General features: G+C 32.7%; 1 protein-coding gene across 2 annotated transcripts in view; it reads left to right on the top strand.

Annotated features, from left to right (window-relative positions):
• Positions 1 to 19,414, top strand: part of LOC114339579 (uncharacterized) — a 597,550-nt gene that overhangs the window by 554,153 nt on the left and 23,983 nt on the right. For both annotated transcript variants that reach the window (XM_050642560.1, XM_050642559.1), the window contains exon 5: positions 1,401 to 1,576. In XM_050642560.1, the coding sequence (XP_050498517.1) occupies positions 1,401 to 1,576 (176 nt within the window). The remainder of the gene's footprint in view (positions 1 to 1,400; positions 1,577 to 19,414) is intronic.

Genomic DNA, 19,414 nt, shown 5'->3' with positions numbered 1-19,414 from the left:
ATTCGGGCTAAAATTTCGGGAAACTTGTAAACCAACGTTTATAAAATACAAAATCATGTCATTCTATAGTCTGTACATTTACCACACTCTTCTGTTTGTCAAAGAAAATTTCAATCAATTTGAAACTAATGCTCATCGACATGATTACCATACAAGAAATTGTAATAAGCTCCGAATACCCCAGTTTAAAACATCAAGATTAGAAAATAGTTTTAAATTTATGGGAATGAAATTGTACAATAAACTTCCCGATGAAATGCAGGAGATTGCTAGTTTTAACAGTTACAAAAATAAAATCAAAAATTTATTATTAGCCAAATGCTACTATTCCGTCAAAGAATTCCTTGACGATAGCCTATAAACTATTTTACACTATTTTATTTTTTATATATAAATTGTTTTGTGTATACAAAGTCTAAAATGTCTAAAAATGTTAGTCTAAATATGGTATTTTATAATATGTGTTAGGTGTTAGGTACCTATAATAAAATTGTGTAGCTAAACAATGTTAGCTTGTAACAGTTATATTACTGTATATGACCTGTCCTATACATTTGTAAAAATGTCTTAAAAGGATGAATAAATATTTCTATTTCTATTTCTATATTACCGCTTTGGATGTCTGGAAATAAGTGATAACCTTGGATACCTCACTGCAATACTGGTTGCCTATCCGTTGGCGTCCGTTGGGACGGGATAGCAACAGTGAAAAACTATTGACAGTTTGACACTGAATGGGTTTAAGTTGGAAGATTATTAAGTAAAACATATCTTACTGACCGAAGTTACAGCTTGTTCTTGATGATAAACACGTAACACAATTGTTATTAGTCACTATTTGAGCGAAAACTAATTTTGATAACTAGTATTTACAGTAATAATTACAAATTTCGGCACCAATTTACAGATCGATACATACACGTTCTGACGTTAGTTTGACAGATCTATGACGTAACTATTAACGGTAGTTTTAATTTTTGGTATTTTACTGTTTGGTATTTTGGTGTTAAAATTAGTATATTATTTAAATATAAATACGATAACACTGTTTAAAATATATTTATTTCGTTGAAATCACGATAATAGAAGTATAACTTCTGTACGTAAAAAGTACACACACTCTTTTTTCATTCTTTTATAACAAAAATGCTATTAATCATTTAAATTTAACAGTTTATCCCTAGCAGGATTTTTTTCGATTTCCCGAAATTTCAGATTTATGAAATTTAAATAAAATACAGTAAATACTACATTTCAAAAAAAAAACATTAAACGATTATTAAAAAAAGTATCTGCATACAACGTTTTCCTGAAAATTACAGATAATTCAAAGATTTTGAACTTCATTACTACAATAGTATTTTTAATAGTTTTGACTAAAATCAATTTATATGTTTAAGGGCGAGATGGCGAGAAAATAGAACCATTTTCAACACGCCGAATCCACGATTGATGAACGTCTCTCTCCTGAAGGAAAACAAGCACCTCCACGAAAGGAGGGGATCCCGGAACAGCCGTGGTCCAAGCAGACAGCCCAGCGTCGCTTCTTTGAGGGCGCATTCTCCAAATTCACAAGGTATACGTTGATATGATCAACTGCTAATTATTATATACAGGGTGTGTCAAGAGAAGCGGGACGGTCGAATGTTTAGCTAAATGAACATTGGATCAAAAAATTGAAACTGAAAAATACATTTAATTTTTTTTTCAAATCTATCGAATGACAACAAAAAACGACTTCTCATTTCATCCCCTGGAAGTGAAGTGAAAAGATACTTAAAAATGTTAAAGATGAACTACAATTTTTTATTGCAGATTTGGATTCCTCATTCAAAAATAAGTAATTTTTATTGGAGATATTTTTTCAAATTATTGATGATGACGCTATAACTGGAAAAAACAATTTATCGTGATACCCAAGCTAAATTATAGAAACGGTCTAATATCTCGAGAAATACACCTCCAAATGCACAACTAAACACATTTGTTAAATATTTTTAAAAAATTTATCGAATGGCACCAAACACGATCCCTTCCTCCCACCTCCTGGGATGGGGTGGGTACAACTTTAAAATCTTAAATGGAGAACCACATTTTTAATTGGAGATTAGGATTCTGCGTGAAAATGTAAACAAGTTGTATCTGATTTTTTTTTCGATTCGCAATAGATGTACTCGCAAAATAATATATACAAATCTAAAGTCGGCAAACTAATTTTTATGGTAGAGTTGTTTAAGAATGATTTGTAGGGGTGCGGCCCAAAAGATCAACTGTCATCAACACGCTAACTTCACGCGCAACTCTAATACATCCAAAATGCATAGGTACCAAGTTGGATACGACCCTATTATATTCACAGTAACTGTAGTCCGATCAATGAACACAAAACTTTTCGAAAACCTCCAAAAAAATAAAAGAAGTATGAAAATCTGGGAATAGGTAGTTGAAATTGTCTACTATTATATAAGAAAAAGTTTACAATTCTTCATCCCCTCCATTTTACAAAAATTGGGAAATACGGGGTGAAAAATATTTTCTCGGAGGTGAAAAAACATAATATATTTAAAATAATTTCAGAATTTGATAAAATGACTAATTCTACGCAACTTTTGTTCTATAGAGTTTTTTCACTAAGGCAATACTTTTTGAGTAATTTACGAGTGAACATGTTCATTTTTAACAAAAATAAAACATGTTTTTGGACGGATTTTCACAGATAACTCAAAAAGTAAGTATTTTAGCTAAAAAAATATTCTTGGCAAAAATATAGCTTATCAAAATATGAAAAAAATGGTGTATGCATGAAGACTCTAGACTCAGTAGAAGCAGAATTGTAGCTAATGAAATGTAGGTTCTTATTCGTCAAATTCCAAATCGAATATTTCAACGTAAAATAACCAAAAAACGGAGCACTTTTCGGGAAATTACAACTTTTTTAAAGTGTTTAAAAAAGGTTTATTCTTGTTGTTTAAAAAAACTTTTAACATTAAAAGAAAGTGAGTTACGCTGAAAATATTGTTGTTACATTTTATAATCGCGAAAATCACCCTCTAATTAGCTTCCCAAATAAAATTAATCATTACCGCTTTAAAAGTTACTTTACTTATGTATTATTTATATGATCTATAAGTTTCATTGGTTCAAAGTGCTCATTTTTGAAAAAAATTGGTTTTAAAATAAATCATTTTTTTTTAATTTAGAAAAAAAATTCCAATTTTTTTCAGGTTAACTTAAGAGTTATTAATAATACCAAAAATCTCAAAGAGTAATAAAATGTATGTTTTGCTTTTCTGAATATTTTGGATCTTTTGTTTTCTTCTTAGACAAAAATTGGTTATGCTATGGCTGTTCAAAATTTGACTAAACTCGTGATTAGTTACTCGTTCAAGCCATTTTAACTACAGCCTTTTCAAAAAGAAGCACTTTAAACTTATGAAACTTACAGATTATATAAAGAATACATACAGTAGGAAAAATGAAAGAATACCCATGAACGAACATATAAAATACGCTGTATTTTCCTGTCACGGTGTCGAACAAAAAATTGGCCAGAGCAAGTACATATAATAATTATTGTTACATGTACTTACACTGGACAATTTTTTTTGTGACACGGTGACAGGAAAATACAGCGTGTTTTATATGTTCGTTCATGGGTATTCTTTCATTTTTCCGACTGTAATCAAAGTAACTTGTGAAGCGATAATGATTAAATTTAGTTGGGGTGCTAGTTAGAGGGTGATTTTCGTGATTCTTTTTACCAAAAAATGAGAGGGACCAACAATATTTTGAGCTTAAATCAATTACTTTTAATGTTAGACCTTTTTTGAAAAACAAAAATAAACCTTTTTTTTTTAATTTAAAAATAATTTCACTTTAAAAAAAGTTGAAATTATTTTTTCCCGAAAAGTGCTTTGTTTTTTGGTTATTTCACATTGAAATATTCGATTTGGAATTTGACGAAGAAGAACCTTCTTTTCATTAGCTACAACTCTGCTTCTATTGGGTCTACAGACTTCATGCGTACACCGTTTTTTTAAATGTTTTATAAGCTATATTTTTGCTAAGAATATTTTTTTGGATAAAATACATACTTTTTGAGGTATTTGCGAAAAACCGTCCAAAAACATGTTTTTTCTTGTTAAAAATGAACATATTCACTCGCAAATAACTCGAAAAGTATTGACTTAGTGAAAAAACTCTATAGAACAAAAGTTGTTTAGAATTAGTCATTTTATCCAATTCCGTACTTATTTTGAATGTATATTTTCCACCCCCGAGAAAGGGGTATCCCCTCCATTTTTGTAAAATGGAGGGAATGTAGAATTGTAAACTTTTTCTTATATAATTATAGACAATTTCAACTAGGTACCTATTTCCAAATTTTTATCCTTCCTTTATTTTTTTTGGGGCCAGATTGTTCTTTGATCGGTCTACTGGCATACATAATATATTAAGAAAGATATAAATATATAGAATATTATTGAAATTGAAGTAATGATGTATCAAAGTTGCGCGTGTAGTTAGGCGTGTTTATGACTGTTGAGATTTTGGGGGCGACCCGTTTTATAGAATCAGAATCTGCAATAAAAAATGGAAGTTCCAATTAACAATTTTTAATTTCTTCCCACCCCACTCCCAGGGGTAGGGTGGGAGTCATGTTTTGTGTCTCTCGATTGATTTTTGAAAAATATTGAACACGTGCTTTTTAGTTTTTCATTTAAAAGTACCTATGTTTCTTGAGATATTAGATCATTTTCATAATTTACCTAGTGTATAAAGATAAGTCGTTTTTTCTTCGATTACAGCGCAATCTGATAACAATTCAAAAAATTTTATACATTTAATGTATCTCGAATAAAAGATACCTAGGTACTTATTTTTGTAAAAGAAATACAAATCTGTGATAAAAAACGGTGATTCCTATTTAAGATTTTAAAGCTACCCCTCACCTCCCTCACCATACCTCCAGAGGATGGAGTGGGGAGTCCTAATTCATGCCATTCCACAGATTTTTGAAAAATATTGAACACGTTTCTTTCGGTTTTTCGGTCCAATGTTCATTTCGCGAAATATCCGACTGTCCCACTTCTTTTGACATACCCTACATATTGAAGTAATTATTAAAAATCGAAAAGGTATGTGAGGAATTACGAGCCTATTCGATTTTCAAACTTTAGCTTTAGATGTTAAATAATTTCAGAAATAATTTCTAGGTTTTCAAAAAATCCGATCGGTGATTTTAAACAGAATATTATTGTATTGATTTGGCCAACAACTAACAAAATTGATGAACTTTAGGGTCTTTTTATAGGTATAAAATAATTTGTTACGTAACATATTTTGTTCACAAAAATACCAAAAGCATTAGTTTAATAATGTGCTACTATTCTCGTTACAATCTGTAATATTTCCTTTTAAAATACACCTTATTTGTGTGCCGTCTTCTACCGAAAGTTGGCGAACATAAAACGATTTTGGAAATGTTACTGTTTTGTGCATCATGTATTTGCATGTTTGCAGGTTCTGGTGTTTGGAACCACTCCTATACAGATGGATTAATGAATTATAAGAGTTACATCCGTCAAATGATTATTTTAATGGTGCTGGTGTTAGTCGGCAAACATAGTGGAAGCGGTTTCCGCTTACGGTCAAACCACGCGGACCCGCTTTTAAACGTTTTCAAAATGAATGCACGTCTTTAAATGTACATGAACATAGTCAAAGCAGGTTCGCGCGGGCCAACCGCTTTAACCCGCCTGACCGCCTTTACTCGAATGAGAATTTAGTTTTTTCCGCGCGGATTTAATGCTTTAATGTTTGTACAATGAATAAGGAGGCATTAATTGCTGCCGTTTTTTAAAGATCCCCTATTTGGGACATGAGAACGATATTTCACGTTCTTTCATTATCTTATTTTAAGTTTTGAAATAGATGATGATATTCGCCATAAATTATTTTTTCGCGATTAAGAAAATGTGTACCAACTTTTTTTCTTTTCAGTTTAGTCAAAACAGAATCAAAAGCAATCATATCGTCATCAGAAGACGAAATTTTGCTATAAGTTATAGACGCAACTGACTTTGAACGATGTCTCTCGCTTTTACCCCTTCTTCACTGTGTTACCATTACCGCGCGCGACAACCGCTCAGATTCGCGCAGTTTGCCTGTAAGCGGAAACCGCTTGCACTATGTGTGCCGCCTTAGGTTGGAAAATTTATTAGTATAATTCTGTGTATGTAAATTATGGTTGTACACTACCTTTAATGGTAAAGGTTGTCAGTTTCTCTTTACAGCGCTCTGGGACTGTGGAATTGTGCTGAACTGTAGAATCTGGATTGACTGCAGGGTGGAAAGAGATGAGGAAATTTCGACCAGAATAAAACTTGCACGAAAAAGCTTTATTAGCTGACGTTCTGTATTATGCAGTAGAAGTCTGTCAATGACCACCCATCTAAGAGTATTGAAGTGCTACTGAAGTAGTCTGATCCGTTTTGTTCTATAGATGTGAAACTTGGACAACAAAAGTAAAGAAACTTAACAAATTAGAAGCGTTTGAATTGTGGTGTTACTGCCGCAAGCTCAGAATCCCGTGGACGGCACATACAGTGAGCACGTAAAAGTTGGAATAAATTCATTTTCTCGAGAATGGACGATTTTTGAAAAAAATCCAGAAACAGGTCAATTTTTATTTTTATATTACGACTTTTTGACATATATATCATACTAGTGACGTCACCCATCTAGGCGTGATGACGTCATCGATGATTTTTTTAAATGAGAATAGTGGTCGTGTGATAGCTCATTTGAAAGGTAATTCAATGCTCTATTCAGTAATATAAACATTAACATAATTATTTATACAGGGTGTCCAAAAATTTTTTTTTTGGATTAAATTTATTGACATAAATAGAAGAATATGTGTAATTTATTTAATTCAAAATACATTTCACTGCTCTCAGAAAACAGAAAAAAATTAATATTTGAAAATAATCTTTGATATTGGCTTAAATTAAATGTTCAAATTGTCATGAGGCTGGTTGCTTTAATATTGAATTTAGGCAAAAAACAACATTTATTTGCCAAAAAAACATTTTTTTTCTGTCTTCTGATAGCAGTAAAATGTATTTTAAATTAAATAAATTACACACATTATTCTTTTTATGTCAATAAATTTAATTAAAAAAAATTTTTTTAGGCACCCTGTATAAATAATTATGTTAATGTTTATATTACTGAATAAAGAATTGAATTACCTTTTAAATGAGCTATCATACGACCCCTATTCTCATTTAAAAAAATCATCGATGACGTCATCACGCCCAGACGGGTGACGTTACTAGTATGATATATATGCCAAAAAGTCGTAATTTAAAAATAAAAATTGACCTGTTTCGGGATTTTTTTCCAAAATCGTCCGTTCTTGAGAAAATGAATTTATTCCAACCTTTACGTGCTCACTGTATATCCAACTAACGTGCGCTGGAGATAGAGTTGCACAAGTTTGACTTGAATGTTTGAACTTGTCTTGAGTTTGACTTAATTTCAAGTCAAACTCAAGTCAATCCTTTTGACAAATAATTCAAGTCAAGTTAAACTGGTCAATCGTACAGGTTTGAAAATTCAAACTGTTTGTCAAACTAGTTTGAAAGAGTTTGAAAAATAATTTATTTAGTAGATATACTTTTTTGTCGAGATTGACATGTTCGTTGACAATTAAGATAAGAAAATTAATGATACAATGAATGCCACAAAAAAGTATTTTGATACAGGAAGCAATTATAATCAAAATAGAGTAAATTTTTTGAAAATGATTCCTGTATGCTTAGAATTGCTTGCTGGCAAGTTTCGTTTTATCGATATAATTTTTTTATATTTGAGTGTTACTAGATTAAATAAAGAATTTGTTGGATAGTTTTTTATCATAACAAGTGTAATTTAATCTACTTTGGAAGCTTTCAAGTAGTTATAAGGGGGAGGAGGTTCGAACAGCGCGATTGTATTATATTGCCCCCTCACGCTCCGTTCATGTTACAATAGGACAATAATAGTATTGAAGTGAAAAAATCTTAAAATTTGTATTAACCAGATCAAGCACGGTAACACGTGTTTGCAATAAATAGCTGGACCTGTCTTCACAACAAAAGATGAAAAGATACAGATGGGATAAAGAGGTTGTAAGGAACACCATAATATTATATTCTTGATAAAGTAGGTTTAATGAATTTTTTGCGACTTTGCAATGTCGTCTTAAAGAATTAGTTCACTATTTATCATTTAACAACGCTGTTCTTCATTTTGACATATGGGCCATTCCACGAACATACGCCTGTTTTGGATTACTTCGACAACGAATATTTTACTGTGCAACATAAGAAGTACGAAAGTAAATGGCGCTAATAATTATTCCAATATACAACAATGTAATTTGCAATTTACTTTCGTTCTTCTTATTTTGCACAGTAAAATATTCGTTGTCGAAGTAATCCAAAACAGGCGTATGTTCGTGGAATAGGGTATAATACAAGTATGCACTTTTCAATTTTCATTGTTTTGAAATCACCTGCCGCAATATCAAATAAATAAGTAGGTATATTTATTTTTTTTTAATTAATTCTGCTTCGACTACAGATTTTTTTCTCTTAATTTTTGCAGTGGAAGAGAATGGATACCTTCAAAATCAGACTCAATTTGATCTGGTACTTATTCTGAGCCGAAAAATATTCAGGTTCAGATATTATTTCACAAAGCACACACTTCAAAACGAACGTAATAAGCAAGCCAAGCATATACTTCTTAATATGAACTACAAACTAATTTGCGGAGTAGCAGAGTACAGATTCAGACCTATCCAAATAAGTCAAAACAAAAGTCGGTACGCTCTCAATTAGAATTGGAAATAAACACGTTGCGCAATATGATATTCAAACTTCAAACTGTTTGATGAAGTTTGATTTCAAGTCAAACCTAAAGATATCGAAATCAAGTCAAGTCAAACTTTTTTACAAAAAAAGTCTGGATTTCAAGTCAAGTCAAGTTTGTTGAATAAAATCAAACTAGTTTGACTTGATGCATCTCTAGCTGGAGACCATGCACAAAGAGCGAGAATTGATCAACATCATAAAAATGAGAAGGGTTCAATACTTCGGTCATATAATGAGAGTACCTAAATATCGCTTACTCCGGTTGATCATTCAGGGCAAGTTCGAAGGAAAACGCTGGTTGGAAGAAAACAACTGTCCCGGCTGCGTAACATTAGACAATAGACAGGTCGAACGGTGGATGAATTGTTTCATATAGCTGCCTACCGAGAAACATTTCATCAGCTTGTTAATACGACGATAGCCAACTCTTGAAAACAAGCACGGCACACAAAGAAGGAGAGTAGAATCTCGTTCCTAAACTTGAATGGAGGGTAATAAAACTGAACTGTTTCTCGCACGCTGTTTGTACGAATAGTGAGGTCCAAGGTCTTGTCTCAATGCAGGTCCGGATAGCTTTGTAGTACGTAATCTCAAGTGTATTAAGGCGGCGCCTCCACCACATATTAGGTTACATACATAAAGAGACACATACGTTATCTAATTATTAAAACTAAATAGAAAAGAAAATAATAATACAAAATGTTTAAAAAAGAATATGCTTGGAGGACGGACCAACTCCCTTAAGTTTTTAAGCTATAATACACCAGCAGAATAAATTGGGAAAAACATTTTTTGAGAATAAAATCATCTTTATGTTGATTACGTTCCACTATAATTTAAGTAATTCCTAATATTAATAATTATTTTCAACTAGGCCGGAAAATTATTTCTACTTGATCTAAATCTAAACATGAAGGACTTAGTTACCATGAGAAACAAATAAGAATTCTTAACTTTTGTAATGATATGTGGGGTTTATTAATTACAATGTACGAGTTCAGAAGTTTTGGAAACTTCAGAACAGCCATAAAAACTTTTCTCATTAGATATTATTTGACAATACATTCTGAAGGGTAATATAACAAGGATATAAGCGTTGAAGCTTATTCAGTAACCACAAAATTAAAGACGATGGAATAGTTTTAATATTCTCTTTCGTTTGATACTTCCTTTACAAGCAAAAATACCATGTAACAGTATGTACTGTTAAGCTCTGTATTTCTCTCTTTTATGAGATTGATGAGAAAATTCTTAATTTAATTAATTACTCAATTATTTTAATTACTGCTTACGTAAAACAAAACCAAATTTTAAATTAAATTTTCTAATAAACTTTATTCTCGGGGCTATTTTATTTTTGATGCTTTACCTTTGGTTTGTGGCTTCTGGTATCTCTAGTTGCTTACTCCATCCAGGACAAAACAAGGAAATTAAACAACACTCAATTTCATATAAATGTTAAAAATTATTATTTATTTATCCAATATACCATAAACATAGGATTTAAAAAATTTGCTAAAATCTAAATTTGATACAACTATTTCTCATCTACTAAATTAAGCTTTAATTCTGAAATCTCCTCTGTTTTAACAAAAAAAAAATTTATTTCAATAATTCATTATTTATTCTTACAAAATTTAAAAAAAAAAACTACTTTTCTCTTTTTGAATTGATTACTTATTTCTTCTTTGAAATTTGGACTGACTAATTATGTTATAGAACTGTTCAGTACAGAAATTAAGCAAATATGGTGTGGATATAAACAAACTCTCTCCGTTTCACAAATGATTTGACTAAACTTTTTGTTTCTTTTCTACTTTTTTCCCCGGATTGCGTCGTCCTCGATTCTCCCACACGTACTCTTAGGATGTTGCGAAAGGTCCCTCTCGTCCAAACTGCTTCACAAACACACAAACAGGACTCGCTCGAATTCTCGACTCAGTTTTCTCTCTGCTCGATATCTTGTGCACATAGATACCAATCGGCTACTCGTTCTAGACAGAAACGGGAATCTTCCTCGGACACAGGAAAATTAACTTCTCAAACCGGTCAACGATTTCGTTGCAACTTGTTTCTGCTCGCAAAGCCAATTTCACCACTTTACACTGACTTCTCACTTTTCAAAAACTGGACTGCTGTCTCCAGATATTTTTTACACAGTGCCTATTTTTTCTCTCGTCAAAATCAGACTCCACACTCTCATCCCTTCCATCCTTATTTTTTCACCAATCACAAAACATCCTTTCTACCCACTACCCCATATTATCATTTCTTAAGAACCAATTTAATTTGTATACAACTTTCCAATTTGTTAAATTCCGGGAGACATCAAATTACTTTCGTTGTTTTAAAATGCTAAACAAAAAGCCTTACATTCTAAACTCAATAAATTTGTTTACTGCTTAACCTTCTTCGAATTTTTTATAAAATGTCTGATTGTCCATTGCAAAGCTAAATAAACTGTATTGTCTAATCTGACCGCACCATTGTTTAAGTCCGTTCAAAAACTCATTAAGAAAATCACCTTCTTAACGATTTCCCTTTTCCGCGAAAACACTGATTACTCACGAATTATCCTATTACAATATTTGGTCATATACAGGGCGGTGAAAATCTATAATTTCGTGGTCTCTGATATAAATTTATTTTCTAAATTTTTCCCATAAAAAATTATATAACAGTATATACAGACGAAACAAAAATAATCTCTCAAAGTGAAGATGATTTACAACTCATGCTGCACCACCGCCAGAAAATTTAACATGTTAGTTTCTCCCAAAAAAATACAAAATGCATAATTATAACAGCAAATATACTAAGATCTAAATTAGAGCTGCAGCATCGGATACTAGAACAAGTGATCAAGTTTAAATAATATCTAGGCATCACACTATATAGTACGAAAGGCTCGAAATAGAAGTGGAAGATATCTCTGTGTCTTGTCGTTTCCCCATTACTGAGGATCGTGATTTCCTCCAATATTCCTAACAATGTTTCTTCATTGGTCTCTATCTTCAGCTGCCCTAAGAGCTTCGCAGAATGAGTTTCCAGCTGAATTATTTATTTGGTTGGAACATCTAGTTAGTGATCGTCCTCTTGATCTTCTCCCCGGAACGTTTCCAGAAACAATTAATCTCTCCAAACTGTCGTCACCTCTGTGAACCACGTGACCAAAGAATAGCAGTATTCGTTGCAGAAATATTGTGGACAGCCTTTTTTTAATCTTGAGTTGGTTTAGAATGGAAACGTTTGTCCTATGAACTGTTCAATGTATGTACAGCATTCTTCTCCAGCACCACATCTCAAAGGCATCAATTTTTGGCGCTCGCATGCGCAAAGAGTCCAAGTCTCTGCTTCATATATAAGTACTGAGAATACAAGGGCATTCACCAGTCTCATCTTGATGTTGAGAGATAGATCTGTCTTTCCAAACTTTAGTTAGGCGACTCATCGACTATCGTGGAAGATATAGTGAATAGCGAAACAGAGCTGCAGGTTGCCTGAATGAAATTATTTGGAGAAATAAAAATATCAGTAAAGAAATAAAACGCATAATTTACAAAACAGTCATCGGCCCAATAGTGACATATGCGGCAGAAACACGACCTAACACAGAAAGAAAAGAAAGAATGCTAGACCTCAGAATGCAGAGAACCCCTCAGAAAAATCGATATTAAGACACTATGGGGGAGAGCTAGAAATACAGATATACGACGGAGATGCAAGCTGGAGACCATCAAGGACTGGGTAAGAAATAGAAGAGAACAATGGAACGATCATATACGCAAAATAAGAGACGATTCTTCAATAGGAAGGCGATCAGTGGGAAGATTACGAAAACCATGGAACAACTTACTGGAGGCACATTGAAAAACAGACGGTGTCATGTCTACACAAAAAGAAGAAAAATAAAAAGGAGACCACGGAATCTAGGAGGAAGAGGACTTATGGATATAGGTGAGCAATTAGATAAACAAATTGCTAATTTAAGAACTTATTTTATACAACACCGATAAAACTGAGGGAACCAGAAATGTGGATAAACCACCTCACTAAAGACAAAAAAATGCGCACTTGGATGGGTAAACCTCTGCCCGGGGAACATCCCAACGAGGTCAGCCAAGACTATGTCGACAATACAGCATAGAACTATTGGTTGACATCAGGAAAGATGTTCCCTAAAACGGAGGGTTCATTACTGGCCATTCAGGATCAGGTTATACCAACCAAAAATTACCTGAAATATATCATCAAAGACCCTCAGGTCCAAAACGACAAATGCCGATATGGATGTCAAACCCAAGAAACCATCCAGTATCTTACAGGGGGCTGCCAGGCATTTGCTGACACTGAATACAAGGAACGGCATGACGCAGTGGGAAAAATCCTTCACCAAGAGGTAGCTATCAAGCTGGGACTTCTCCAAACGGACCATCTCCCATATTATCAATACGTCCCTGAGAGTATGCTTGAGGATGGCAACTAGAAGCTATACTGGGACCGCACTGTGCTTACAGGCCAAAGTGGCACATGATAGACCAGATCTCGTACTAGTTAATAAATTAACAAGACAAACAACCCTAATTGATGTGGCGATACCTAACCACAATAATCTACGTAGTAAATTTACTGAAAAGATCGCAAAGTACAGAGATCTGGAAATTCAAATACGAAGACAATGGAGAATGCAAAGTACCCAGACGATACCTATTATTATGTCTACTACTGGAGTCATTCCGAAGAACCTCCTCGAAAGCATAAAAAGCTGGGTCTAAATGAACATCTATACAAGACCATGCAGAAAGCTGTACTACTCGCAACGGTCAGAGGTGTACGAAAATTTTTGGGAGATACACCTGCATACCAAGTCACTTAGGGCTCGATAACACGGAAAGAGTCCCACCAGAGCTCAACCTTTTTGATACCGTAGGTATCTGGGATGAGTAAATGTTCCCCTTAGAGGGAATGTGAGCCGTATGGCTAAATCTGGAGAAGAAGATATTACTAAAACTAATACATAAATGAACTGGAAATTAAGCACCTGGGTTAAGATTAAATTCAGAAGATTGCTTCCACAGAAAGGTCCAAAGCTCTTTTTTTTCTCGGTATACCACCCCTATCAGAAATAGGGAATCATCATTAATATTTTGAACCTATTTGCTTTATTATTATTTACTGATTTTTATTGCTAATTTAAAGAAGCTATTAGTGTCGCTAAGGTCGACTTTTCTTCTTCATTTTATTTTCCCTTGTACCATATAATGAAGTTGTCTCTGTATTCTGGGTTTCTTATAAGGTGACCTAAATATTCAAATTTTTTTCTTTCCTATCCGGAAAATTATTTCTATTTATTTGTCACCCGATCGACCCCTCTCATTTTTAGTATTCGACGACAGCATCACATTTCCTAAACTTTCAATATTACTTATGGTATTATGTTTGGAATTTCAGGCCCCTATTTCATATAATAGGGTGCTAAACACGTACTGTACTGTCTAATATTCTTATAATATGTAGAAGGATATGAAATTCTCGGCTAAATATTTTTTTCATTTGACTGAAATTGGTTCTGGTAACTTCATTACACCTTTTTATTCATTATCTGTTCTGTGCCCAATATAGCTTAAATCATTAATTATTAATTATGTGAAAAATGTGAAAAAAAAATGTGAAGAAAATTGTTCATCAACTTACTGATGAAAATTTGGTTAAAAATTAGATTAATTTCCATGCTAATGCTAATGAAAATTTCCTTTGAATTTGTTCAATAAAACTATATTAGAGAGTTGTTATCAAGTAGGTAACTCTAGGAGAATACGGTAACGTTATTTTAGCAATGGAGCATGCGCAGTATGAATAATGAATAACAGAACTGATTTTTCCACCTACCTCTACCGAAAGTATACTTTTCCGGACCTGATTGTAGGGAGCAAAGTTGTACTTTTCCTCCCTAAAAAGTGACGTCATGGTATTTCATTTATGAAATATAACTTATTACGCCCTGTACAATATCTATTTTCTATTACGTAAGTATCTATATATTTTAACGTTTATTTAAAAACACTTTGTATTTTGCAGAATGGTAAAAAACAGTAAATTGTTATTCTGATTTAACAATGTTTACATTAATAATTTGACTTACATTTGACAGTTGACAGTTATATTGTACCTACTTGTTAGTTTTAGTTCTAATAAATTTTGTTGGTTAGATACATAAATAAATTAAGTAAAAATAAAAAAATTACTTGTTATTTGAGGAAGGTGGAAAAACCATATGTATAGCACGGGAGTAAGGTGCCTTTTCCGCCCTTGAATGATTACTGACCTCCGCTACGCGTCGGGCAGTAAACTTCATTCTCGGGAAGAAAAGTAGCATTTTCCTCCCTTGTTATACAAATAGCTATTAACGTTAACGGGCTCCGTTACTGTAGGTCGGATAGCGGGCTTGAAATACGGTAACGTTAGCAGCGAATCGCACCAATTCGGCAAGACTCGGACATATAAGTTCTGTTACGTAATCTGTTCTGTGTTATGAAAATTTTATTTCTGTACGTTAACAGCTGTTTTGCTTTGTTTTCTTGGCTTGGTTTTGGTTGACCATCTGTTTGACATTTGGAGTTAGTGGAAATTTGGTAGAAAACATTTTATTTTAAAAATTTTTATTTCATACATACAATATGAACACAGATTTATTAAAAAAGGCGAAAAGGCTACACTTTACAAGCCTGTTTTTCAAATCGAAAATACTGTTTGGCTTGCTCAGGTTCTAAGGTATCGAAATTGAAGACAGGATGTACATTTTGAACATCATCATTTAAAATGTGATTTAGTATCACGTATTCTATATCATCGTCATTTAGCTTCAAGTAATACTGCCTGTTCTAAGATCTCTTCAATATTTCTTTAGAAAAATTTGAAATCTGAATGTTACAAAACAAGGAAAAAATTTCAAAATATGTATCTTGGGTGAAAGAAAACAAAAACAGAAAAAAATTTAAACAAATTTAATTATTTTGCTGTTAAATACGACATTTGACTGACAGCTGCCAACTATTAACGTGAAGCAGGAATTCTACCACCTGATAACTCTAAAATTGCATATACGTTAACATTTATACCGTAAAAAAATAGCGTTTACGTGTCAAAATAACGGATGGATAGAATTTTACTTGATAACTCTCTATTGTTGTATCGAAATTACCTGGAGTTAGTCTTTCTATCACCAAAAAAATCCTTGTGTCTTTTGCTCGATTACATATATGGGCAAAATATCAACGAAAGTAGCTAAATATATTAAAGAGAAAGGAATAATACCAGCTTTCAGAACAAACAACAACTTAAGCAAATATATTAAAAACAACAAAAGCCAGTAGAAAAAGAAGCTTAAACAGTGGTGTATACAAACTTATATGACATGTGGTGACTGCTGAAAAACTTACATTGTTCAAACAGGTATAACCTTTAACAAAGTTATAGAAGCATACAAAATGGCTTTCAAGAATAGAGAACCGATTATACGTACGTTGACGTACTTCTTTTTCTTTAGGTGCCGTGTCCGTATTCAAACTTTGGCCGTTATCATGTTTAAAAGTTCCTGATAACTTTCTCTATCGGTTGCTGTGCGGAATAATTATTTTACTGTCACTGTGGAACCAAACCATTGTCTAATATTAGGCAACCATGACAGTTTCTTTCGACCAATCCATCTCTTTCTCTCCACTTTTCCTTGTATTATAAGATGAAGTAGATGGTATTTAGGCCCTCTAATTATATTGCGCTAAAAGAAAAACCAGCAGGCAAGCGTGCACCGGGGAGATCACCAAAAAGATGGAGAGATAGCTGGCAGTCTACCTCTCAAGAAATACTTCAACGTCGGAATTAACAGATTGACAGATCTACAACAAGTATAAGAAGAAGAGGAAGAGGAAGAAGAATTATATGGCCGAAGTATTGTAATTTTCTCCTCTTTAGGATTTTAATGAGCAGACGTTCTGGATTCATCATTTGGAAAACACCTTCATTGAAAGTGTGCGTAACCCACGATATCTTTAGGATTCGTCGATAGCGCCACAATTTGAATGCTTCTAATTTATTTAGCATTGTGATTTTTGCCGCGTATGTCTCGCAACCATACAATTAGATTGACCAAATAACATTTCAGGACCTTCTTGCGAATATTCGTGGACAGGCTTTCGGTTACATAAAACTGGTTTCTAGGTCATAGAAAGAACCCTTACGTGATAAATATTTCGATCCTTGTTATTATCTCGTCATCACAGTCGCAATTTACCTTTAACCAATTGCTCAGGTATTTAAGATGGTTTGCCCGTTCTATCTCCTCTCCGTCAAGAGAAATCATACATTGATCTACATTAATCTCTCCAACTGCCATCCACTTTGTCTTTAAAATATTGATTTTTGGGTCTCTTCGATAACTTGCTTCATTAACTAGATTTACTAAAGTCTGGAGATCTTGTAAATCTTTTGCAAGAATGCCAGTTGACGTACTAAAGTGTTAAAAACAAAAGTTTTTAGTGTTTTATTTTCAGAATTATATATTATTTTCAATACATCGGATTTAGTAACTGGACTATAAAGTATGACCTGCAAGTAGGGATGGGAAAAACCTACCGGTTTTAACCTAAAACCGGATTTTTTACTTCGCAATAACCGGTTTTACCGGTTGTTTTTTGTTCCGATTATAACCGGTTTTTCCTTTTTAAAGTAAAAACCGGTTATTAGGTTTTTACGGTGATTAGGATTAGGTTAGGTATTATTTTGGATCCCAATCATAATTATTATTCTCAAGTAATTATTCCAAACAAAACCTTAATTCAAATTTTATTTTATAAATACAGAAGCAAACTGAAAGTGCAAACTAACATCAGCCAGCCAGAAACAATTAAGTTTTATTATATTATTTCGTTGAAAAGGTATTTGTAATCATAATATTTACCTAAGAAGTGTTCTGGTTGAAGTAGACAAACATCATCTATTTTTCACACTTGACTCTTGACATTTAAAGTGGGTGAATGACTTTTTCTGATTACCAAAAATGTTCTGACTATGAATATCGAATTACCGATTACGAATACGAATCTCCAAGGATTTCCCTACGTTTTCAAAACGATACACCCATACAGTAAGTATTAAATGATTAAATTAAGTAAGTAATACAGTAAGTATTAAATTTATTAAAAAATAAAAGATACATTGCATTATCCAATTAATTTTTAAGTAAAATATTTATGTTGGTATTATTTTTTTTAAATCCCATTTGAGTCTGGGAAATTTTTTATAAGTTGAAATGGTTGGGTTAAATTGTGTTTTATTTATATTAATATTGATGTTCTTTCGATAGTACTATTTTGATCATATTGATAACGAGTATCGAGTCGAGTGGAGTATCGCACACTAAAGTGCGTTGTAAATGTAACATTGTAACCTATTGGATTAAGAAAACCAAAACCGGTTTTTGGAAAAACCGTTTTTTTTTGGCCGGATATAACCGCCAGGTTAAACCGTAAGCAAAAAAACCGGTATAACCGAAAACCGGTGTTTTATCAAAAACCGCCATCCCTACCTGCAAGGTGTGGTTTGAGATGAGTGTAAATTTATCATTTTTTGAGAATCTATTAAAAAGTATGAGTTAACGGGAAAATCCACAAAACCATTAGATATGATATCTTAAATATGTTTTAGTGTTATATCGGATAAGTACTATTTCTAACTTTAAAAATTTATATGGGCTTATATTATGGGCTTATTTTTTAAAACTTAAATTTATTGCAAGACACCCCCTATCTCAGAAACGAAGCACTTGAGGACATAGGTATGTTTATAGAGCAAACTGTCAATATTTTTTCATGCATAATTACCCCTTAAAGTTTGCCAAACTTATTTAAAAATAACCTGTATTAATGAAAAACATGACTAGTTGTTAAAGTACCTAACTTTTTTATGATCCAACATAAGCGAATGAATCAAAAAACAGAATGCTGAAAACTTGAGGCTATATTTGGGTTTTATTTTCAGTATTTTACAGATGCTCGAATATTCCACAGGGTGATCCGAACTTTCAGAAAAAAACAAAGTTTGTGTTTTTTTGCCTGCTTAGCAACAATATTATTACAGCGATATTATTAAAGAATGAGGCTTTAAAATATTAAAAATTACTTCGGTTTAGGAAATTCGAGACATCAAAAATGACCCATTTTAAAGGGCGCGGTTAATTTTGAGTCAGAGTGTATATCGCACAAATCAATACAATAATATATTCATTTGCAATCACCATCAAATAGACTAAAATAATTTATCACTAAATTTAATTTGAACGGAGTTGCCAAATGTGTTTTTGCATAATGTTATTAAAGTGAGGCCGTTTAAATCGAAAATGTATTGAAACATTTATTAAATATATCGTTTTCAAAATTGCGTTAACGATACAATACCAACCTACCAATCTAAACTAGCTATGGAATACAAACGAG

This window comes from Diabrotica virgifera, chromosome 2 (assembly GCF_917563875.1).
Source record: "Diabrotica virgifera virgifera chromosome 2, PGI_DIABVI_V3a".
In the NCBI taxonomy this organism is placed as follows: Eukaryota; Metazoa; Arthropoda; class Insecta; order Coleoptera; family Chrysomelidae; genus Diabrotica; species Diabrotica virgifera.
The sequence above is the reverse complement of the archived record's forward strand: the minus strand, read 5'-3'. Positions and strand labels throughout refer to the sequence as shown.